Here is a 24,827-nt window from a genome sequence, read left to right as displayed (position 1 = left end):
TCTTAAAGCAGCTGTGTATTCAGTTTTGATCTTGGAGAGCCCACACCCCTGTACCTCCCACATTCCTGCCCGTCTCACCCATCCGGGCGCCCGGCCAGACTTTTGATCCTACCGTGTTAAAGGATTGGATTTGAGTGGTTTCGACTGGTCTCAGATCAGCCCCTGCAGGAGACCCCAGGCAGCCCCTGGTTCTGGTTGCCAAGGTGATCTAGAAGACTCCGAGCAGAACTGAAGTTACAAGAGTAATAAATCACTGCGAAAGTGATGAAATGGGAGATGGTGGAGGAGATAGAGGCGAGAATGCTAATTAAAAAGTTTTATAGCTAAAGAAATTAATAGTACGTTATATAGTTGAACATGACACTAGCAAATTCATGGGTATCATTCCTAGGGGGCACAAATAATGAAAAAAAAAAACATGTACATTCAATGCACTCTAGATAAAAGTGTCTGATGAAGGTAAGAAAAATAGTTGGTACTTCATGGAGATCATATGACGAATTATTAAAGTAAAAGCAATGCACCCACACCCACACCATTAGGTGACAAGTCCAAAACCACTTAGGAAGACGAATAAGAGGCAGCAAAGGTAAGGCACATTTACCATTGTTCTGCACATTTTTAGAGACGAAATCAAGAAATTTCAATTATAATCAACTTGAAATTTTTTGCTTGAGTGCGAAAGATTTTCCTGTATGAATTTCGCAATGGCTTCTGTTTTTTTTACATGGTTTTGCCAAGAGAAAGCTGCTTGGTTTGTGCTTCATACAATCGCCATGCTACTGACAACAGACTTTCTTTGCCTACAAAAATTCACTGAAATTTCACTAACATGACTACACTTTTACCAAAAACATACCATAAAGTACAGATTGTAGCTGCTTTTCCATTGTTTGTCTATGTAAACATGCGCCAGACGCACATCTTTGACCACTGCATTTGAATCTTTTAAAGGAATAGTTCTGTCATCATTTACTCACCCTCATGTTGTTTCAAACCTATATGAGTTTCTTCTGTTGAACACAAAAGAAGATATTTTGAAGAATGTTGGTAACCAGACAGTTGACGGTAGCCATCGGGTGGCCAAATACTCTAAATTTGTACATCTGGAGGTGTTTTGGGGGGTGTTGAAACACTGAAATTGTGTGGAATCAAAATACGGATAAAAAAACAACTTAAAACGTCTTGAGACGGCATTTTTTCCCATTCCACTTTCCACGTCTTGCGTTTTTCTCGCATTCTGTTTGAATGGCTTCTAACAATTGGCTTGTTTTTTCTAAATATTAGATTTGCTAAACTTACCACCACAATGCCAGGGTGTTGCCATTTATTGCTAAGGGGCTCTGGGTGAACTTAGCTCATTGTTATGGAGTTGCTAGGGTGTTCTGAGAGGTTATTAGCATGTTACAATGTGGTTCTCCTTTTCTGCACAAGACTTATTACTGGTGCTTGGGGTGGTAAAAACACTCATTTTATCAATTGCTGCACTACAAAAATTGAGGAAAACTAACCAGCCACACAATTTGAAGTATCACTCATGTCCATAGCACAAAAGCTCCGAAACAAATTTTAGCTCGCTGCTAAAACAATGACATCAGTGGAGTCTGAAAGGCTTGTTTAGAGTAATGAATCCCAGAGTACAAATCAGCTCTGTCTTCGCTAATGAGAAGATCGATAACTGACCTCCAATGTCTGAGCGAAGCGGCCATCGTGTTTGATGAAGCCAGTAAACACAGCTGAACTGCCTTTCTCTTGTTTCCTCTTCTCTGCTGACTCAGGAACGACTTTCTGGGTATTTTGCAGAGAAAGCAAAGAACAGAGACCTGTAAGTAAAAACAAGAGAGCGCTTGAGCCCGTAAAACCCTAGAGCTCAGCAATAACGTGGCGCTTTATTGAAAAATGGATAAGAGAACACTGAAATCTGATTATAAGCACACATGCGGTCCAGAAACTGACATATAAGAACCACTGGTCATTTTCAGTTTCTTAAAGTAATAGTGCACTCAAAAATAATAATTATTATTATTAAGATTTATTTATTTAAATTATTTATCATCTTGTTTTAGTATGGAGAAGAGCAGCCTGGACATTCGGCTAAATAACTCCCTTTGAGCTCCATGAAAAAAGGGATGCATTTCAGTAAACTAGCATAAGTTAATCCTAAAATAGACCCAAATCAAGTATGTAAACACAAATACTTCTTGTTATGCATGATTGTAACGCACTGGCCAAACATTTCTGCCCTAAAATATGAGTTTTGAGCGAGATATCTCTTTAATTACAGTCACACACACTTTCACTGACCTGCGTTTCCTGTGTCAGTGAACGGGATGAGTATTTTCTTCTATTCAACCCATGACTCTGTTGTTCAGGACACGGGACTGTTCGAAAGGGAAGGAAGGTCACTCCTGGCACAGCAAGAATCCGGCTGCCGTGCGTCAATACCGCGGGAGAACCGTCATGGTGCAAGGACTTGTCATTGAAAAGGCTTGCGTGAAATTTTCTAAACAAAACCATTACGATAAAAAGAGGCATTTGGGGGATGTTTGTTTTCTGTTACAAACTCACCATAAAGCAAAATGTAGGCTAAAGGAACATTTTATGGCACAACTGAGAGTTTGAAACAGTCCTGTTTGAATGGGTAAATATTTGAAATACATGAACGCTGTTGCCTAATGAGCCTGAGGTTTAAATGATTGGGAATCATCTGAAAGCAATTAAATAGAGGACCGGCCCGCATTGATGGATCAACCCTGCACACACTCTCAGTGGCTGTATGTTCGCAATGGCGTAGCCTACTGTTGCATAAACTGCTTAGACAGTCATCAAATTTTTTTTTTTTCTTCAAGACTGTTCATAACTTTAAGTCAGTTAGATCAAAAACATAGATTGGTCTAATTTGGACACTAAAAAGTAAGACTGCTTGCCCCTTGGCTAACAGCTGGTCAGTCTTGACATAGCCTACTAACTATGTTTATGCAACTGGCCCCTGCAGTACTGCATACTACATATTATTAAAATAGTATATGTAACCATTTGTAGTCCAATTGAATAGAATACTAGCAAACTGCCTTCTATTTTTCTAAATAGTATTTGAAATAGTATGCAGTATGCAATGATAGGCTTCAAACAGTAGTAACAATACACATACTATATAATACAGAAATAGTATGGAAGAATATTCGATCTTCCAAAATGGCATACTATGCAGTGAGAGATGTCCATGTATCATTTCTGAAATATGTTTTAATATAATTTGCATCTTAGATCCACTTTTGTGTAAAAAGGTCTTCACTGATAGTGGTCTACTTAATAAGCCCAAGTCAAAAAGGTTGATACCCTATCAAAGGTCAAATCAACCACATTGCATTGTGGGATACAGTAGCCCATTGAGAGGTGCTGAATTCAGAACCGCATACTAGTATGCTACTTTTACCACATCTTTCTATGGCAGACATAGTATAAGTAGTATGCAAGTATGCGATTATGAATTCAGCAATGGACACCCCAAACAGTAGTTTACTACACCGTTGTCACATGACTTATTACTATATTGCAAGTTTAATACAGCGAGGGGTGTCCAGTAATTGTGCAAAATGGAATGATAGCATACCGCAGTCACAGAGTAAATCAAGCACGTCGCATACCAAAGAGAGGCGTCTAGTAATCCGAAAGAAATTAAATACTAGCATACTACACACTCAACAGTCTCATGAGAATTCATAATTGTTTTACGTTTAGGCAAATTGGTTACAAATGGGTGCAGCCGTTTTCTTACGAATCACGTCACATGAATGTGTATGTAATTGCAACTTTGTAAATAAATTTTCTTGTCAGAACAGTTTGGCACACTACACAGTGTAGGCTATACTGTATATAATGATGCTTTCATATACCAATAAAAATGTAGCACTGTTTAATTGAACACATTTTACCATATTTCAATCCATTTCCACCCAATATGTGCAGAATTATGGCAATTATGACATAATTAGCACACTGTAAACAAACATAAACAACAAAATATGGTGAATAGTATGCTAGTATTCAACTACAAACATTGCCAGGATACATAAGAGCGAGAATTACGCACACTATATCACTGGTCATAGAAGCCATTGGAACTTTCTGCTAACGCTAAATGCAGCTGCACAGCTGAAATGAGTGATGAGTCTACTTTAACGTGGGAGTTTTGATTGCAGATTTGGGATATAAAATTGTTTCATATGCACTGAAGCAGTTTGAGTAACTCATATGATAAAGATTACAAGTCTCCAGACACAGCAGCTAAAACAATCACAGCTCATTTTGGCCTCTCCAAGGAAATCACAGCTAGTCTTCAGAAAACCAACCGGGAATAAAAGCCCCAATTAGGACTCTGGGTGGGTGTGAGACCGTGGTTCATTAAAGATGGAATCATGGATATGGAATGCAGATTCCTACAGCAGTTATGATCATGACATCTCTGTTGTACACAATTTGGTCAACAAGATATTCACACTTTCTGAAGAAGTGCTAAACTCGGTTTGCTAAAGTGTTATGAGGGGTTATTAGCACAATGCTATGCGGTAACTAGCTGGTTCTGAATGGTTGCTAAATGTTTGTTTTCTGGCCTGACTCAATAAATCCCTCCCACAAGCCTATATGATGGGGTTTGTTTGCTCATTTTATCATCTGCAAGTTAGACCACTTACATTCTTAGCACAAATGTCCTGTTTTTCTTCAAGTGCCTTTGTCCAGGTCAGAGATTAGCGTCGCTGGAAAACGTTCCTTATAATGATAAATGATTCCAACAGTAGAAGATAACATTGTCTGGAAATTTGTTTGTGGATGGAAGATGAAGGAACCAAAGCAACGGTGGAGTTCAGCTCTGTGGAAAGAACAAGAGTTCAACTAGAGCAGGGGTTCCCAAACTTTTTCATTCGAGGACCCACCTAGACAAGTATAATCAATCTCAAGACCCACTTGCACTGGTGCTACCAACTTTCTCAGTTAGTCGCACCAGCATGATTTGGTCGCACATTTTTTTTTTTTTTTTTTTTTTTTGCTACATGCCATGGGATTAATCAATGCATGCTGATGATCTTAATCTGTATACCCTAGTTTTGCACTGATGTAAAAAGACTGACAGTGACAAGACCTCATGTTAGCAAAATATTTTAAACTTTTAATTCTTAAAAAAACAACAACAACAAAAAAACATGAATGTTCTTTAATGTTTGATTATAATTTTACCGTCTTCACATAGGGATGGGAAATGATCAGATTTTATCAATAAAAATAATGCCACTGACAATTCTGATTGTCGATCCGATTCTTTAACGATTCTCTTATCGATTCTTGATAGCACTGTGTGGAAAAATTTCATATGCTTTTCAAAAAAAATAAGTGGTTTTATTTATTTTAAAGCTTAAGCTTGAGTAAGCAAACTGTACTTTTTATGTAATGTAATAAATAGAACCTTATTGTAAAGTGTTACTGATTATACACCGATTCATACGTCTCCTGAGTTCACTGTTGGAAAGATCAGTTGTTTTAACCATTCATTAAAATGAATCGGTTCAAAGGAGTCATTAGTTCGCGAATTGGACGTGTGCATGTGCGCGTTGTGTGATTATCCCAGCAGTTAGGACATGGACATCCAAGATTTCTGTCAACACAGAAAACATTTCATCACTGGATTTTTTTTTTCGTTTAATTAAAGTGTTGTTTTATGTCAGCTGAATGTCTGGGACGCTTTTCAGAGAAGATAAGGCAACTTATTTAGCACAATTCACACCCAGCAGTAATTCAGGAAAAAAAAAATCTCCGAATGCTCCACATGAAACTTTGGTCTTCCGACCTTTTACCACCATGTTGATTTATTTTGATTAATATGTGCGAGGGAGAGAGAGAGAGCAAGACAGCGCTTAGTTTGAAGACGGTGAAGTCTTGTTATGTTTACACTTTCGCCTGGCTCCGAAGAGAGAGAGAGAGAGCGCGCGCGCGACCGAGTCTCTCTCTCTCTGCTCGACGTTCTTTCAGTTAAACATGCGCTGTGACAAGCGCAGCAGTTCATCTAATTACTCACCGATCAAATAAGATTTTGGCGGGACAAAAATTCACTTTGGCGGGCGCTAAAACTCACTTAAGAGTCGTTTGGTCATTAATCGGACTGGTTTTGTTTCACTCATCGTAACGTAAATTTAGCTGCAGCTAAGTGCCTTTGTGCGACCCACCTTTTCTCACTGTGCGACCCACAAGTGGGTCGCGACCCACAGTTTGAAAACCACTGAACTAGAGGACAGACTGCAGGAGGAAAATACGGTCTACTAAGAGACAAAATGGCTTAAAGTATTTGATGTTGTCCTGTTGTGGATGGAACTTAATTAAACTAAACAGAGGAGACAAACACACACAGCCCATAAATATTGGTTTTGCTCCTCTTGGTTCAACAGGGTAAATATTCAGCAGGTATAATGTCAAAATCTAGACGACCACATTAAATCAACATAAACCCCATTTACTTTCTAGACAGCTAAATTTACAAAGTAGATTTAGATTCAAAGCTGCAGTCCTTAACTTTTTTTGTGTTCAAAATGTATAGAAATAAGCGAGTACATCATGAATCCATTTTTTAAACTGTGTTTTTGTCTTATCCTGAATCACTACGGTACACCTATTATAAGTGTTAATATTCGGACTATATAGACTGGTACGGGTCGTACCGCTGTGGAGTAGCCCAGTCCCTGCGTGACTCGTCATAGAAATAAACAGAGAAGTAGCTCTGGCTACAATGCTCTTCCGCAAGACGCACGCAGTTCTGTTTATTATCAGCTAGAGCGGCAAAAGATAAGAACTGCAGCTTTAAAGGGTTAGTTTACCAAAAAATGAAAATTAGCCCAGGATTTACTCACCCTCAAGTCATTCTTGGTGTATATGACATTCTTCTTTCAGACGAATACAATCGGAGTTATATAAAAAAATGTCCTGGCTCTCCCAAGCTTTATAATGGCAGTGAATGGCTGTTTCTGTTTTTAAGTTCATCATAGTGCATGCATCCATGATAAAAGTGCATCCATCCATGATAAAAGTGCTCCACACGGCCCTGCAGGGGTTAATAAAGGTCTTCTGAAGTGAAGCAATGCATTCATGTAAGAAAAATATCCACATTTAAAACTAGGGCTGGGTACCGAGTTCGATACTTTTTAGGTACCGACCGAATAGCCTCGATACTATCGAGTATCGAAAAATGACTTGTTTTTCGGTACCAGATTTCGATACCTAAGGGGTTAACTCGTCAACGTCAGTGCTCAAACAAATACATATGAAATGCACAACGACACGCCTAAATTCGCTCACGCACATACACGCAAACTCTACACACACGAGACGCGCGGAACTCTCCGCACATACTCTTATGAGACGCGCGCGCGCGCACACAAACTGTCCACGCACATTCTCATGAGACGCGAGCCTATGGACGCGAGCACACACACACAAACTCGCGCACATACTCAATGACACGCAAGCACACACACTCACAATACCCTAAAGATGTGGAAAAGTCGATCAAAAGTGTGGCTACATTTCTCCAGGCTCGATGCCAACAGCGTGCGATGCAGTATTTGTGGTAAAATAATGGCTGCAAAGACGGTACCGCGACAGATATGATGAAGCCCTTGACAGTGCACGGAGTAAACATAAGAGCAGAAAGTTGCTGCGTCTTCGACTGGTAAATGAAGAGATACCTTGTTGATCACTCTGACTGTGTTTATATTGCAATAATGACCTACTGAATGTACACTGCCGTTCAAAAACGTGTTGGTCAGAATTTTTTTTCAGTAAGCATGCATTAAAGTGATCAAAAATGACCTTCCAAAAACTGTTTTCATATTTCAGCTTTGACAACACAGGAATAAATTACATTTTGAAATATATTCAAATAAGATTTTAAATTGTAATACTATTCCACAATATTACAAGTTTTACTGTATTTTTGATGAAATAAATTCAGCTTTGGTGAGCATGAGCTCTTTATAAAAAAATATATTTTGTACCTTATGTATATGTATAAGGAATATTTAGTTCCTTTGTGCTTTTTTTGTTCCTTTGTGCACTGACTAAGGAGCATGAGTCAAACTGAAAAAATAAAACCAAAGTTTTTCTGAGGTAATGTGTTATGTAATCTTGTTAAAATGGATTTCATAAAATTGGTATCGAAAAAAGTATCGATCAGGAACCGGTATCGAAATCAAGGTATCGGTATCGGTATTGGTATCGAAATTCTTTAAACGATACCCAGCCCTATTTAAAACTTTAGCGACTAAAATAACTAGCTTCCAGCAGGCGGCCGTACGCATCGATTTACGGTGGAAGAGTGACCCTTGAGCTGATGTAATGACGAACGTGTAAGCGCAGAGGATAGAGCAAAACAAAACACTATTCATGAATTAGAAGTCTAAAACGACAATTTTTAAAGAGAAATGTCGGAGGAGCTTGGGTTTGTTGCCCAGCCCTGTTTGTTTGAACTGCGAGAAGCGTCTAAACTTACGATACTCCTACATCATAGATGCGTCATGCGTTAAGGTCCTTAACCCGATCCGAATTTTATGACGGATGAAAGTTCCGGAGGCAGTGTGTAAACGTGATTGACAAAACATGAGGTCGTATTCATTTTTTAACGTGCGAAAATTTCGGACATGAATTTCGGACTCAGTGTGCAAGGACCTTTACTCTTGTGGCGCAAGTCGACTTGCGTAGTATGCCTATTGCCGTCTGCCGGAAGCTAGTTATTTTTGTCGATAAAGCTTTAAATATGGATATTTTTCTTACACGAACGCATCGCTTCACTTCAGAAGGCCTTTATTAACCCCTGCAGGGCCGTGTGGAGGACTTTTATCATGGATAGATGCACTCTGATGAACAACCATTCACTGCCATTATAAAGCTTGGGAGAGCCAGGACATTTTTGAATATAACTCCGATTGTATTCGTCTTAAAGGGATACTACACTTTTTTTTTTTTAAATTAGGCTCATTTTACAACTCCCCCAGAGTTAAACAGTTGAGTTTTACCATTTTCGAATCCATTCAGCCGATCTCCGGGTCTGGCAGTACCACTTTTAGCATAGCTTAGCATAGACCATTGAATCGGACAAGACCATTAGCATCTCTCTCAAATAAATGACCAAAATTTTTCCGTCGGTCTTAGTACACGATGTAACTACAGAAGAGTCAAGTTTTAAATAGGAAAAAAAAATCTAAACTCTTTGGTCATTTTTTTAAAAGAGATGCTAATGGTCTTGTCCGATTCAATGATCTATGCTAAGCTATGCTAAAAGTGGTACCGCCAGACCCGGAGATCGACTGAATGGATTCGAAAACGGTAAAACTCAACTGTTTAACTCTGGGGGAGTTGTAAAATGAGCCTATTTCCAAAAAAAGTGGAGTATCCCTTTAAAGAAGAATGTCATATACACCTAGAATGACTTGAGGGTGAGTAAATCATGGGGTAATTCTCATTTTTGGGTGAACTAACCCTTTAATTCAGATTTAAATTTACAAAATTAATGCAAAACCTGCAACCTAATTAGTTATTTGTATTTTTTTTTATATAATAAAATCAAATGTTGGTTTGTAGTTTTTTTTGTAAAAAAAAGTTATCTTGCAATAACTTCAGTAACAGGGTTGAATGGTCAGTCTCAACAAATACGGTCAACAATGCGATGTGTAAAAAAAAAATTTTTTTTTAAATGGAATGAGGTTTACTTACCATTACGTCATGCTGCAGAACGGTCCAACTGATGTCACTTCCTGTGCATCAAATTTTTTGGAATATTCAACAAAAGAAATAAATCATAAAACTATTTTTTAGACAATGAATATATTAATGATATATCAATTTAAAAGATCATGTTGAACAAAAAAAAAAATCTAAAATCATAGCCATTTTCAATCAAATCCATATGGATAAAATCAGTTCAGTGTCCCACCAAATATTCAGTTTTAATATCGAATTAACAGACAAACACAGTTTGATATGCATTTATACGTGGTATTTTCTTTAATGCCATCTGGTCATTTCAACTGTAATAAATAAAGACTGCCAGAACAGTGAGAGGGGGCAGGGCTTCTCACAATGACTGGCAGCACTGTGTCAGTCAGTGCCTCAACCGACCAATCAAGGAGCGGCAGCAATTCCATCATCCAATCAGCAAACAAACAAATCACAGCGCAGTAAACAGCCATTGATTCTCTCCTACTGGCTGGAAAGCAAGCAGAATCAGGTCTATATGAACTACATGCAAAATTCAGGCTGTAGTTTTACTTGCTTATTTTGTACTAACCCTAACTGCATTACCTCTACGAACATCGCATCCTGACGATCTGCGAAGCTCTGCTTGTTATACAATGCCCGTCGATTAAAGCGTTCAAATGCAACCTGATCTTTCTGAGGGCTTCTAGAACATCTTCAGAATTCTACACAGAATGTTCTAGAAGGTTCTCCAGAGTCCTTCAAGATGTGCTCCTGATAAAAGTCAAACATCGCTAAATATTCTCGATTTCTATGGTCATATACTAACAAACAAACAGCCATTCACTCATACAAACCACACTTAGTGTCTTGGCCGTACAGCCCATAATAGTCTTCAAGACGTACATGTGGAGGATTACAAGAAAACGAAAAAGTCAGGACATCATTGTCAGGCCTCAGCCTCTTCTCAGGCTGACGGCCAGAGCATCTCGCGGCCCGTTTGCCGGGATTCAACATACACGCGTCGAGCCCTCCCAAACTCACGGGGGCGCTACACAGCAAGCGTGTCCAGGATCCAGCGGTCGGGAGGAAAATGAGGGAGGACGGAATCTTCACAGGAGGTCACCGACGACATCAAGCTTCACAGATGACGACCGGAAAATCGACGTGGATACGAGGGTGATCCAACTTGACGACTCCCTACGGAAAAATTCCCAATATTAATGTTCTAGTACTCATGAATATTCAAAGACTTATTACAATTCAATATAATGAAAACATGTAGAAAATGTTAGCAAAACATTCCTGTGCTGACTAACCTGAGGCATGAGATTCTTGTGGATTCGTTTTAGTTTGGCTTTCTTACGGCCGTTTTTCGTTACTACCGTTTCTTCGTAAAACTCGTGGGCCAGGTCGCCGTCCTCATCGTAGTACAAAGAGCTTCACAACATGAATACAAATGTAAAAAAAAAAAAAAATCACATACATGTGCAACAATCAAAATCTTTTTACAAAGTCACACTACAGTATAACGATAATTATATTAGCATCCACACCAACGCGCGATAAGTTCTGTTTATTACAAGCGCGCTCAGCAGGTTTGTTGCGTCTCTGTGCCGTTATCGTTTTAGTTGCGGTGTAGACTTCCTAATCTCATAGAATTAGAACGATTATTAAAACTTTATAGTTATCGTTCTTGGTGTGAACGAGCCTTAAGGGGCCGTTTACGAAGAAAGCATTTTTGAATTCCGCTGTGCTGCTTTTCCATTGTTTCTCAATGCAAACATTCACTAAATAGACGTGATTAACCATGTCTCGCGTCTTTTACAGAGTCTTGCACGTAAAAAGATGATGTCACGGGCGGCTCTAGATTAGGGTGGTCCTTGTCAAGTCCATTTTTTTTTTTTTTTTTGCAAAATGTTAGTGTCTTAACCTCTTAAACTGTTCCTTTTAACTTCAAAATTGGAAATATGCAAAAATGTTGACAAAAAATAGGAAGATTGCCTATGTTAAGCTGTGCGGCGTTATTGTGATATGCAAGTAATATTAAAAGTTGCTGCAAATGAACTACATTTTATAGAAATCAGAGCAACACTGACATGACAACAATGACAACAATCTCAAAAAAAGCACAAAGTTTTCAACAATCCCTCATTTCTGATGCTCAGCAGGCAGTGTTGACTTTTTGCAGTCTGGATAGATCCGTCGGTGATCTTCCACCACATGAAGGAGTTGTTCTTCAGAGTGTGTGAGATAGCCATTGTATTCTTGAATCAGAGCCACTCCTCTCTCGGCGTGATCATTGACTACTTTCATTGCATGTATAATTGCCTGTGCCTCCTGATAATCTGCTTGATTAGGCCAAAGTTCCGGGTCAATTTCAAGGAACGTAATGTATTTTTTTAAACCAAAAAATGTGCTCTAAACCCAAACAATAACCAAGGTGATCATCAATAGAAATATGTATTGATTCCACCAGGAAAGGTAAATCTGCTAAACCGGGTCATGGATGGATTAATTTGGATTTAGTTTCTACAATAAGTAAACTGAGATATGCATCTAAAATATATATTTAGGAATATATGGAGCATATGGAATATGTGGAGATTTTTTTGGAATTTTACTAGCCAGGTACAATACCAGTTCAAATGATCGTTTTTTTACGAAAATCATCACAATCTCAGAAAGTTTAAAGCTATTGAGCTACCAGTAATTATTATGTTACTGCCATAAAAATTGGCATGCTGTATTTTCTTATATAAAGGAACGATTTGAAGGGTTAAGAGCATGACAATTGGAGACTTTAAAAATGAGGACCACCCTACTCTAGATGTTCTTTTCCATTTCAATACCCTGCACCTTGTGTTTTTAAAAGAAAAAATTCTGTGTGAATGGAACACTTGATTCTATGGAAGCTTGTTTCCCCTGCTGAATAAAAAAGGTAATTACCACGTTTTTATCTCACAGTTCTACTCTTATTCTTGCAATTGTTAGCTTATATCCTATATTCTAACTTCTTTTCTCAGAATTCACTCGCAATTCTGAGATAAAATGTCACAATTACCTTTTTTATTTTTTATTCTGTGGCAGAAACAAGCTTCCATATGATTCTGATTGGTCACTTTTGGCATTCTATGAACAAATATGCGTGTGTGTATATATTATGTAGCGTATTGACTGTACATTTAAGGTTGAATGACATCAATGGCTCAAATACTTTGAAAACATTACTTTTGAAATCTGCAATGAAACTCAAGAAAATGTGTTTTTCAGAGCACCGTCTCTTAGTAAAAGAGAGTCCCTTCTCTTAGTGTAACTGGCACAGCGGTTCAGTTATGCTGTCGCATGCCAGGATCTGTGGCTATATTTACCTCCTCCTGGTAAACACGAAAGGCGTCGCATTTCGGATGCTCCGGACCCTGGCCAGGCTCTGCTCTTGGCCGTCTTTGGCAGGTTCATCCCCACCAACCGAACCAGAGAACGGCCAGTACCCTTTACCTTTAGACCCGCTGCCACCCATCATGGGCCGCAGAACATTCTCCTCTTGTTCGGGTCACACTTGGGACAGACGTACAGCTCTGGAGGAAGAAAGAATAGACTGTTATTTGACTCATACTGTTAAATATTGACATCATGAAGCTGATAATGTCAGTGTTATAAAATATGGCTTCTTTTTATGGCATGGGAAACCTGTGACCTGTGCTTTCCCACCAAGTCAAACACTTCATTATAATAAAATCCATAAAAAATCTATATATTTTACGTTCTTAATAAATTGACATTTTGAACAATATTTTATGTAACAGAGATATTCACCTCAGCATTAGCATGTAGCATCTTTAAACAAGACAGATTGTGTTTGACAGCAAAAACAAGAGTCAAATTTATTATATTTATTCACTAAAAAGATTTTCCATCAGTATTATTATTAAGAAATAACATTCAGTTTAATTATTTTATTTTCCAATTGTCTTAATTGATATAGCTTTCGTGCTAATACGGCTAACATCATCATCATGTCCTACAACGTTTGTGTCTTTAACACAATATTATTCATATTTATAATGATGACACTTACTTGAATAAAGTCTCTTGATGTTAAATGAAGCAGAGGAGCGGATATAATACGAATTAATGCGGGTTTAAACAGATTTATTGAGTGTGTAAAGTCAAAAAACGAACCGCTGCAGATCAGAGAGTGAATCAAGACACACGTCTCAGCCGCTCCTGCTAAAACCGGAAATACATAGAACTGCTTCGGTGAGGAGAATGGATAGAATAAAAGTTTGATTTTTTTTTACAGAATAAAAGTCTTTACTAAATTTAAATTTTCAATAATTTTTATTTTATTTGCATAAAGTCATTAATCAAAATGAAATAAAATTTAATTTATGGTTTGCATTTTTGTCAAAAAGCAGACTAAACAACTAAAAAAGGGTTGTGCATATAATTTAGTAAACATGCAAACACAAATAATTTGACCTCTAAAGAAAAATCTGTATTCTCTTTCTAAATGACATGTTATTGGTCATATTGTAAACTATGAAATAGAGGACGTTATTTAAAAACATTTTGTTTTGTAAACTAAATGCTTTCCTTTTCACTTAACTTTAAAAGCTACTTATACATTTAAAATATAATTATTAATAATAAAATGCAAAATAATGCATATTACATATTTCAAACAATGAAATGTGTTTCTGTCATTTAATGGTTCTTGCACACAACAAAAACAGTCATTTTTAAAGGGGAAAAATATTCTACTTTATTTAATTTCAAAGAAATTGACAACAAATATCCAATATATACATGGGTCCTTCAATATCTCACAAGTATTGCATCACTAAATGGTGGTATATTAATATAGCCTTTAAAATTATATATTGTTTCCTATTACAAGTTCAAATGGTGATTAAAATACTCTTTAATCTGCATTGATATATGCAATCACCACAGACCAATAATCTGTCGCTCACACTGGAAAGACGTTGCTCCACAACTGGATCTACGGCTGCGACCGCAGCATTTCTTCCAGTGTAACGTCACACTCCTCTCACGCTCATCAGTCACGCTTAAACACACGCTACTCCTCTCTTTCTCTCTCTCTCACTGCATTTCTCTTTCATTTACAACCCTCTCATGTCTCAAAGGGTTCTTCCACACACTCTTTGGATTCAAACAGTAATAAGCTTCGTACTTAGTACGTTTTCTTCTCCTTTTCTCTTGTTTCTGAGGTATAAAAGCAGCTTGTTTCAGCCAGGCGTACTGAAGTTCTTCATAGCCTCTTTCATCTTGTCTCGTGCCGAGGCGTAGCGCCGCACGATCTGCCGGACGTGATCCTCCTCCTCCCGCTGCAGAATGCGCAGGAAGTTCCGGAGTTCGGGAAAACTGAACGCATCCCACTGCGAGAAGAAGCCAACAATATCGTGAATACTTGGACCTCATATATGTGTATATACCTTTTAAAACAATTTAGCATATTTTAACGCTTTTATTATTTCTGGTAAAGATAACTTTGATGACCACGCACAGGCAACTGTCAGAAGGGCGTTTACTCACATTCACTTCTCCCGTTTCATTCTCTTTAAGAACTAAACTGAGGACTTTCTCGTTGGGTCCAGCACACAGACGTAAGAAAAGCGGACATTCATCATCCGCAATCTTCTTTAAGTGCACTGAAAAAAGAAAGATAATAGGAATGTTACATTAAATTTATATTTTGTTTATTATAAGAATCAATGTAGGTAAGGTGTCAAAATAAAAGTATACATGTTGTTCTCCCCACCTTGATTCTGCCGTTCGCTGCGTTCGAACAGAGAGAACTTGGCCGGATTGTCCACCACGGTGAACTTCTTCAGCAGTGCTTCGATGACCTCTCTGGCCCGTGTGCTGGAGCTGATGTGCAGGTGTTTGACTGTGTCTCTGGGCAGGTAGAATGAGGTGCGATGCTGCAGTGCTTCAGTGCAGTCCCATCCCGAGGAGGAGGACGTGCTCCGTGAAGGAGGGAGAGACACGGGCCGGGCCAGCTTAAACTGGACCTTTATGAAGCCAGTGTAAGATCCATCACGGTTCTGATGACGAGGACAAGAAAACAATCACATTGAAGTTGATAGTTACGGTTAGGGGTTTTTCAAAATGCAAGTACCACAAATAAATACAATACAATAATATATAAATGAATGTAATATTATAATAATATACATGTGCAATTAAAATTACTACAATGCAAGCACGTCTAATAAGCATAACGATTAATAATATTATAATGTATATCATTATATTTATGTTGTGTTATTATGTGATTATAATTATAATACAAGCACCACTAATACATTTATAGATATATAATATAATGTGTATGTTTGTTATTATGATATACATGTAAACAGCAATAAATATATAGATATAGAATAACAAAAAAATAAAATAAAATAAATGATACATATATATATATAATTTATACTGTGTAATAATGTTAATAATTAATATATAATAACTGAATGGATTAATATATTTTTAATTGTGTGTGTATATATATATATAAATTTGATAATATATTAAATTGTAAAATTAAAAACAGCAAAAAACTATTTGATGGATTTACATAAATGGAGACCGACAGGTTTCCTTACCAGAACCATGAAGAGGTTGCTGTTGACCTGAGCGTTGTATTCTTTCACTTTCTGTTGTATTTCAGTGATAGAGAGCTCCTGTTTCCTGCAGTCGACCGGCTCATCCTGCAGGACAGAGGACAGGAGAGTGTGTAATGCATCACGTGACCACAAGGGGGAGGCAAAGAAAGCTCAAGCGACTCAGACTGGCTGACGTATCCCTAGGTTTATGAGAACTTTATAGTTCATCCTAAACACTGATTTTATGGGTTTTCCTGAGATACAAACCAATAAGAATCAGATTTATAAGTACTTTGACAAAAAAAAAAAAAAAAAACGCCTGACTTTATGTGACTGAGTAACTATATTTAACAACATCAGCTGGTTGTGTTTGTACAGCAGAACAAATGCAGTCTGAGACAGAAAGTGGGTTTCAAATACTCCGTCAGATCCAGCTGGATGCCTTTACCCACAACTAACACAGACTGACACGGGCCACAGGAAAACACCCTCCCTCATCCAGAAATAGCCGACAGGAAGTGGGAACGAACACACACACATTGTTCCGCACTCACTCATACACACATGTAGACTTTAAATGCGTCTGAATGTGAGTAAGGAGTGAACAGATTTTCAGTCTGCCACATTAACTCTAATACTTCACAACAAGTAAGATTTCTTCCCAAATTTGTGGGAAAATGTGTTTCCTACATTCGAGACCGCCTCATCCCAAGTTTTCTATAAATCTCCGGAACTGTTAAAAGTACCATATAAACTGAATTAAATATTTATCAACTGGTTAATTTAAGTAGTTATTAAATATTTAAGATAATAATTCCTGCTTTTTATCTAAATATTGATGCATGGTTTAAAAATTAATTTACAAATTATAAATTCATAAGACAGACTCCACTAATAATGTACAATTTTGGGCATTATGGATCTCTTTTGTGTGTAAAACAACATACTACTAAATAAATAAGCAAGCAATATATGTTTCTGGTATAAACCTGGTCCACTTTTGTCTTTAAATAAAATTGCTGGCTTCATAAATAGTAATGGAAGTTTTAATTAAGAGTCTTTACACTGATCATGGGCTATGTAATGAGACATGGACACACTGCAGATGCTTTGATTTGTTAATCACCTTAAGTACTACTCAGCATGACATCATTTTAAGAGGAAACACTTCCCCCCCATCCTACACACACACACACACACACACACACACACACACACACACACACATACATACATACATACAATTAACTAAATCTAAAATATAACAAATACAATAAATATTTTAAAAAAATAACGAATAATTAAAATAAATTATGTTACGATTTTTAATAATAAAATAAATTACTAAATTGTACAGTTTGAAAGTATATGCAAGCATCATTTAAAATAGCCACGCATGCGCAGATTGCGCACATGCATTGTTGGCACACCGAGTCGAAGATATCCGTAAGTTAAGTTTCTTCAGTTCCAAATGGACTGTAAAAATAGCAAAACCCACCCAAAACGTCAAAATAATATACATTTAAGCTTAATATAGTATTTTGTATGATCATATATCACTGTCTTACTTTGTCTTTGCGTTTTTTAGTCTTTCTGAGTGAGGTGCGCGCGGTGTAGAACTGCTCGAGCTCGTGCTCGTGCTCGGAGTCGCTCTGGCTGCAGTATCCGCTGCTCGCGCTGCTGCCCCAAGTCATGTCGAACCACTCACAATCCGTCATTATCACACCGAAACCGACTGGACCAGGACTGAACAAGAGCTTCCGCTGTGTCTGAGTGAGGAGGGTGATGTGGCTGTCTGACTAACTGACCTCGTGCAACCGGGATGCAATGCAACCGTTAGGCGTGATTTGAAACCCCACCCTTCCGCTTTACTCCGCCCCCCGGATTGAGTTTACTGCACGTAAGCTCCTCCCTCCATTCAATCCTGGCCCCTCCCCCCGAGACCCAGCAGAACAATACAATACAATACAATTTCTAACTATAAAAATATATAATTATATATACATTAAATGGTATAACAATTCAAAAAATTATACACATATTTATTTAAAATAAATGTAAATAATAGTATTTTAAATACATTTATACTATTATGTATAAAAATGGATAAATCATTACAGTTGACATAAAATTATAAATCACATCTACAAATAATTATATAATAATTGTCAAAATTACATGTAGTAATATGCAATATTTTTAAATGGTACATTTATAACTGTATAAATATATTTTGAATACATTTATACTATTATGTACATATATATTTAATATGATTATTATTTGAAGTATTGTCAATTAACATACAAGTATTTGGTATGACAAAACAAGCTGTGAAACAAACAAACAATATAAAAATCACTACAGTTGACAAAGAAAAATATAATTATATAATAATTACTTATAATATGCATATAATATGCAATGTTTGTTATATATAAAACATAACATTTATTTTAAATTGTATATTTATATTAGTAAATAACAGTATATGTTTATTTGTACAAATGTATATTAAATCATAATAATTATAATGATTATTATTATTATCATCATTATATCCAATATTACCAAGAAACAAAATAATTTAGAATTAAAGAAAATAAGTGCAGAAAATAACACAGTGAACAGAAAAGAATCGCTGGGTCTCAGGAGGATATATATATGTATATAAATGTTTCATATGGTGCCGCTGGGTAAAGTCTTATGTGTAATAAAAAATAAAAAAAGTAAAAGTAGAAAGACCAAATGAGAGGTTAAGATGATTTGCACATTTGTAATTAGGTAAAGCGTGATCAGTTCATTTCTCCAGCTGTCTCCTCCTCCACCCTCCCCCATTTCACTTTCACATCAGCACTCAAGAAAGACTCACTAACATGGAAAAATCAATGGCAGATCTGTCCTTCGCAGATCATCACCGTGATTACCATCTTAAATGATCGACTGAAAGCTTCCATGCAACTCTACATTGGTCAATAAATGTCCAGAATGTTTTAAAAGTAACGCATTTATTTGTCACGTTTGAAATGTTAAAAAACGAGCAGCTGCTTTATTGTGTGGTCGTCGTAAATTGCGCGTGACTCTGCGTGTGTAGGACGTAATAAAATCAGCACTGGTGGCATATGGCGAGCCGAGACTCAGACCTCCTTCAATTATGTTTTACGCTGAATTTATGCGCACATGCTAGTGATGGGGAAACAAAGCTTTTAGAAACTTTGAATTAATTATCTAAATATTCGAAATTATGACAGATAAAAAGATAATAATCAAAATTGTGACGTCATAATTTCAATTTCTTTTTATCTAATAATTATGCATTTATAAATCATAATTTCAAGTTATGTCATAATTGTGACAAAGTCATAATTTTAAGTTGATTTAGTATGTCAATTTTACCTTATGTCAGGAATTACTTTTTATCTTATGACTTTCTGTTACAATTTCATAATTTCAAAATTTCTTGTGAATTTCTGTCATAATTATGACTTTTTAAGCCATCATTTTGATTAATGTTACAATTGTAACAAAGTCATCATTTCGATTTAGTGTCTTTTCATCCTGATTTTGTCAAAAAAAATTTATCTTGATATTTTGTCATCATTTTGACTTTTTATCTCATAATTATGACTTTTTAAGTCTAAATTTTGACTTATGTCATAATTGTGAGTCATAATTTCAACGTTTTATCTCATTATTATGACTTGCTATGTCATCATTTCAATGTATGATTTAGTATGTCATAATTTCGACTTTGTATCTTATGATTTTCTTTCATAATTTCGACTTTTTATCCTATAATTGTCATAATTAAAAAATTTCTTATGATTTTCTGTCATAATTTTACCCTTTTATCTCATGATTTTCTGTCATAATTATGACTTTTTAAGCCATAATTATGATTAATGTTACAATTGTAACAAAGTCATCATTTCGATTTAGTGTCTTTTTATTAGTGTCTAATTTTTGTCATCATTTTGACTTTTTATCTCATAATTATGACTTTTTAAGTCTTAATTTTGACTTATGTCATAATTGTGACAGTCACAATTTCAACGTTTTATCTCATTATTATGACCTTCTATGTCATCATTTCAAAGTATGATTTAGTATGTCATAATTTCGACTTTGTATCTTATGATTTTCTGTCAAATTTCGACTTTTTATCTCATGATTTTGATTATCATAATAATTGTAACATAATAATATCAATTATCATCGTTATAATTGTGACAAAGTCATAATTTCTATTCTTAAAAATTGCAACTTTTTGTCATAATGACTTACCAGAGCATGATTGTTTTCTTATGTGGCAGAAATGGCGAACGGGTCCATGACTAGCACATACATAAACAACTTCCTCTCTTATTTACGTCATTTACGGGTGACGTGTGCTCTCTAGCAGTCGTTCTCTCACCACATTGGTGTCCGTCTCGATCGTGTCCTCGCAGTAGTTCGTTTGTTCACGGGTGGCGTCACAGTCGGAGCTGCAGTCCAGCTGAATGAAGGGTTGACAGCGGTAGTGACAAGTGTAATTACAGTCTGAAGAGACACAAACATTCCTTCAGAAACCAAAACCACACATCCAGTTTTTGTTTCTAGAGTTAATAGTTCTGAGCACTACAGTTTAACAGAGCAGCGGACTGATTTTAGTGGAAACACATGACAGAGGGATCAAGCGTTGCTCATGCATGAGTCTACAGCGCCACCTGGTGGTAATGGTGGTTCTGGGTCATTTGATGAATAAATCATTCATCTGTGGTCTGTTTGACTAAGCCACTTTAAAAGCTGTGTAAAGTGTAAAAACATGCTGGATCGGTTTAAAGTGATGTTTTTGGCAAAGAGAAAGAAAAAGAGCAAACGATATTTTTAATTTATATGACAAAAATGTGGGTTGAACTTGCAAATCTCACTGTTACAAGATATTCTGGAAGGTTGCCAGGGATTTGCCAAGGTGTTCTGGCTGGTTTAGGCATTTATTTATGTAATTATGCAGTTATTCTTCTTCATTTTCTATACTGTACTCTATTCTGTTGGTTTGTAAGCAGTTTGTTATTTACTCTGTCTTATTTAATTTTAAATTAAAATCAGTTGCACATATTTTAACATCTAATCTGTATGCTATTACCCAATTTATTAATTTGACCTAAATTAAATCAATCATATTTTTTTCAAATTTAGTTATTTACTTATGCCTTTACTCAAAGTTTTACATTTATGCATGTATGTATTTATACATTTATTAGAACATTTATTTGTTTATTCCATTTGCATTATTTGCCTAAATCTACTTTGTATAAGGTTATTCCTATTCTGTTGTGTTATTTATTTGCTGTACTTATGAATTACTGTCCATAAATAAACTAATAACATTACTGATTGATTTGCCGTTTGAATTCTTAAATTTCGTAACAAACACACACCCACACCTACACAATCTCTACCCCACAGAAGACACTGTCTAAACTAATCCGTACCCAAACATCCTTTTCCTATTTGCTTTCAGTCACTGAGGGCCAGATTGTCTTGACAGAAACATTTACACAGCAGAAAACAAATATCCCCGTGGAAATGTTCTGGATTATCTGGGTAAAGGACTCACGTGTGCAGCGGAGACTCTGCCTGTACAGGCCCCATATGAACTCCCCGCAGAGGTCGCACCAGCTGAGCTGCGTCTGGCTGCAGGGCTGGAAGTCGTGACCCCGTCCGGGTTTACACGTCGGCCAGTCGGGGTCCTCCAGACGCACGCGCTCGCCCACCATCCGCACCACCTTCTCTTTGCTCCACCTCTCCAGAGTGGGCGGAGGGCCGCTAGGGGGCGCTAACTCGATGCGGTCGTCCGGAGTCAAGTCCTGTAATTCAATGAGTTCACATTTTGCCATCTTGGGGATGTGGGAGGCTAAAAAGCATCACTTCAAAGCGACCCGGTTTACTCCGAACCAGGTCGACGGACTTCGCGTCGGGTTCTGACGCGTTTGCACATCCAGGCTGAGAACAAACATGGATCACTTTGTCGATCGTACAATATTAATACAAAAGAGATGATGTTTTCAGCGAGATGTCCTCTTGATTCAGTTTTCAGCAGCATCTGGCTCAATCTGAGGAAAAACAACAGAGATTAGATTAGATTACGATATATTGTGAGATAAATGTGGACAGTTATAATCTCTCTGATCTTCAAAGGACTTTTATTTGTTTTACTGTCATTATATATATATAAATAATATAAAATATATAAATATTATATATTATTATAATAATACATTAAGTAATATAAATATTCTATATTATAAATCTATTTTAATAATATAAATCCATTATAATTACTTTTTTTGTATATTACGCCTATATATTTTTAATAAAAGAGAGACCCTTGATATTTGTTGAACAGAATTAAATATTTAGTCTGTATAGGGTAAAAGCTTCTTTAAACATCAGACGACAGAAAGTCCACAGACAGGAAATTATGGGGTTTTAACATTCCAGCGGGTTTGTGCAAACTAATCTGTCCTTTACAAAACCACTTGACAACATCTATATGGAGGCTGATCAGTATGCGTGAGGAGGAAAATTCACTCAAGAGTGTTTTTGGACCATTTTTGTTGTAGGGCACCTCTTTTGGCTACTGTCCTAATCCTGAGAAGCCCAAAGGCCCGAACAGCCAACCAGAATAGAAAGAGGCGTAAAACTGGGTCACAAAAGCATAGCAAATAAAAAGCACATAATATAGACTAATGAAGAATGGACAAATAGAATAGAGTAGAACAACTGAGTAAATAACGCAAATATTTAACTAAGAGAATAAGCAAATAAATCGCAACAATTAATGTAAAATAGGCTACATACATTCTTAATAAATTAATAAACAAACCAAGAGATTATAATACATTAGGCCTATAGAAAATAAAGAAAATAAATAGCAAACATAATAAGAAATACATATTGTAAAAAAACAACCTTACAAATTTAGTCTACTTGTAAAAAAAAAAAAAAAAAAAAAAAAAAGTGTAGTAGCCTACTATTCATTCCAGACACATAACACGGAAAAAAATAATCTCTCACAGATTAGATTAGCAATTCGACGTCATTGATTTGACGTGGAATATAAAAAACCCTACAAACTGCAGAAAGTAGGCTATACATCTGTAATGTGATGGTTATAGTGTCATATTATAGTTGTAGCCTACTTGTATTTGAACCTCTTGTAGAAACTGCTTAAAAAGACCAACCTACCGTAAACCCAAAACAAGACACTTCTATCGCCAGAAGAGCCTCAGACTGACAGTAAACGGCTCAGTTTCCTCAAATCCGCTCTTGAAGTCTCAAACAGCGCGTAATCTGCGCGCGCATCGCGTGTTTGAGAGGAGATAACGCAAGTGATTGCGTAAAACAGAGAAAACATCTTCGATTACAGGCAAAAGTAAAGTGGAAATGATGCTCCTCTAGCAGGGGGATGTCTCCTCATATTTTCGGTTCACTGTTGGTGTCATTCGCGGTCGCAGCTCGAAACCGGGTCGATTATGAGTTTCTCCTCAGTCAGAACGCGCACCTTGTACAGCGCGACCGCTAGCGCGCGTTAGTGCGCATGCGCCGCAGACTCAGATTAACGCTTAATCCAGCACGATCTGTTCTATTTAAGAGCGGCGAAGGCAGAGCAGACATCATTTCCTGAATCATTTGGTGGACCCTCGGGTTTTATACTCTGAACCCACGCCTGCGGGTCTATTTACAATGACCTCGTTTAAAATTAAACTCATTCTTAAAGGGACAGCGCTCTCAAAATGATCATCTACTCGCCCACATGTCATCTTTCCTCGAGAATCTTAACGTATATCTTTTCCAAACAAATTGGTTCATACAACTTGTATAATATACATTTCAAGTCTTCTAAAATTATAGGTGTGGGAGCAGACTGAAATTTAAATCGTTATTTGATAAATCTTCAGAATATTTATACAGAGTCATGCATAAATTTAATAAATAACGTATGAAAGTGAACATGGAAGATACCATTTTCCTGCAAAGCTTTCAGTGCATAGAAATCTAGTGTGCGTACTTACTTGCTCCAAACTGGGAGTTGGCAGAGCTCCATAGGCTTGATTTAACATTGAAGTCTCTCTCTCTCTCTCTCTTTGGTCTGATAGCGGATGTATGTATCATCAGGAAGGAGGTCTAGGAAGACCCAGATGAGATAAGAAGGTTTCTGTCCTCCTTCTGTCTGGATGAGGGCCAGCAGGACGAGCAGGTCACAGGACACGAAGAAATCCTGCTCCGCATAGAGGACAATAAACAGTAATTGGTTGTGAATGTCTGATTTAGTTACGGTCATCGGATTCCCCAATTAACGGAGTCATTTCATGACATTTCCCTATACAAACCAAATATAAATACAAACTATTTGTAAAGATAAAAATGTCATTGTGAAAAGGAAAAAAAATTATAAAATTATTAATCTAAAAATAA

The 24,827-nt window shown here is 36.7% G+C and overlaps 2 protein-coding genes across 3 annotated transcripts; both read right to left on the bottom strand.

Annotated features, from left to right (window-relative positions):
• Window positions 1-10,021: 10,021 nt before the first annotated feature.
• tusc2b (tumor suppressor 2, mitochondrial calcium regulator b) lies at window positions 10,022-13,994 on the bottom strand. The gene is made up of 4 exons (XM_084417925.1): window positions 13,814-13,994; window positions 13,107-13,313; window positions 11,055-11,175; window positions 10,022-10,935 (listed from the first exon to the last, which is right to left on the bottom strand). The coding sequence occupies exons 2-4, from the start codon at window positions 13,256-13,258 to the stop codon at window positions 10,870-10,872; spliced, it is 339 nt and encodes a 112-aa protein (XP_084274051.1). The 5' UTR covers window positions 13,259-13,313; window positions 13,814-13,994; the 3' UTR covers window positions 10,022-10,869.
• Window positions 13,995-14,474: 480 nt separating this feature from the next.
• Window positions 14,475-24,645, bottom strand: rassf1 (Ras association domain family member 1). 2 transcript variants are annotated; one of them, XM_084417924.1, is made up of 7 exons: window positions 24,425-24,645; window positions 21,967-22,462; window positions 20,782-20,906; window positions 16,368-16,472; window positions 15,521-15,806; window positions 15,295-15,410; window positions 14,475-15,137 (listed from the first exon to the last, which is right to left on the bottom strand). In XM_084417924.1, exons 2-7 carry the CDS (start codon window positions 22,244-22,246, stop codon window positions 14,988-14,990), a joined length of 1,062 nt encoding a protein of 353 aa, XP_084274050.1. In that variant the 5' UTR covers window positions 22,247-22,462; window positions 24,425-24,645; the 3' UTR covers window positions 14,475-14,987. The 2 variants fall into 2 exon arrangements, with proteins under 2 accessions (XP_084274050.1, XP_084274049.1); XM_084417923.1 differs by lacking the exon at window positions 24,425-24,645 and adding an exon at window positions 23,598-24,034.
• Window positions 24,646-24,827: the final 182 nt, after the last annotated feature.

Source organism: Rutilus rutilus (assembly GCF_951802725.1).
Source record: "Rutilus rutilus genome assembly, chromosome: 8".
In the NCBI taxonomy this organism is placed as follows: Eukaryota; Metazoa; Chordata; class Actinopteri; order Cypriniformes; family Leuciscidae; genus Rutilus; species Rutilus rutilus.
The sequence above is the reverse complement of the archived record's forward strand: the minus strand, read 5'-3'. Positions and strand labels throughout refer to the sequence as shown.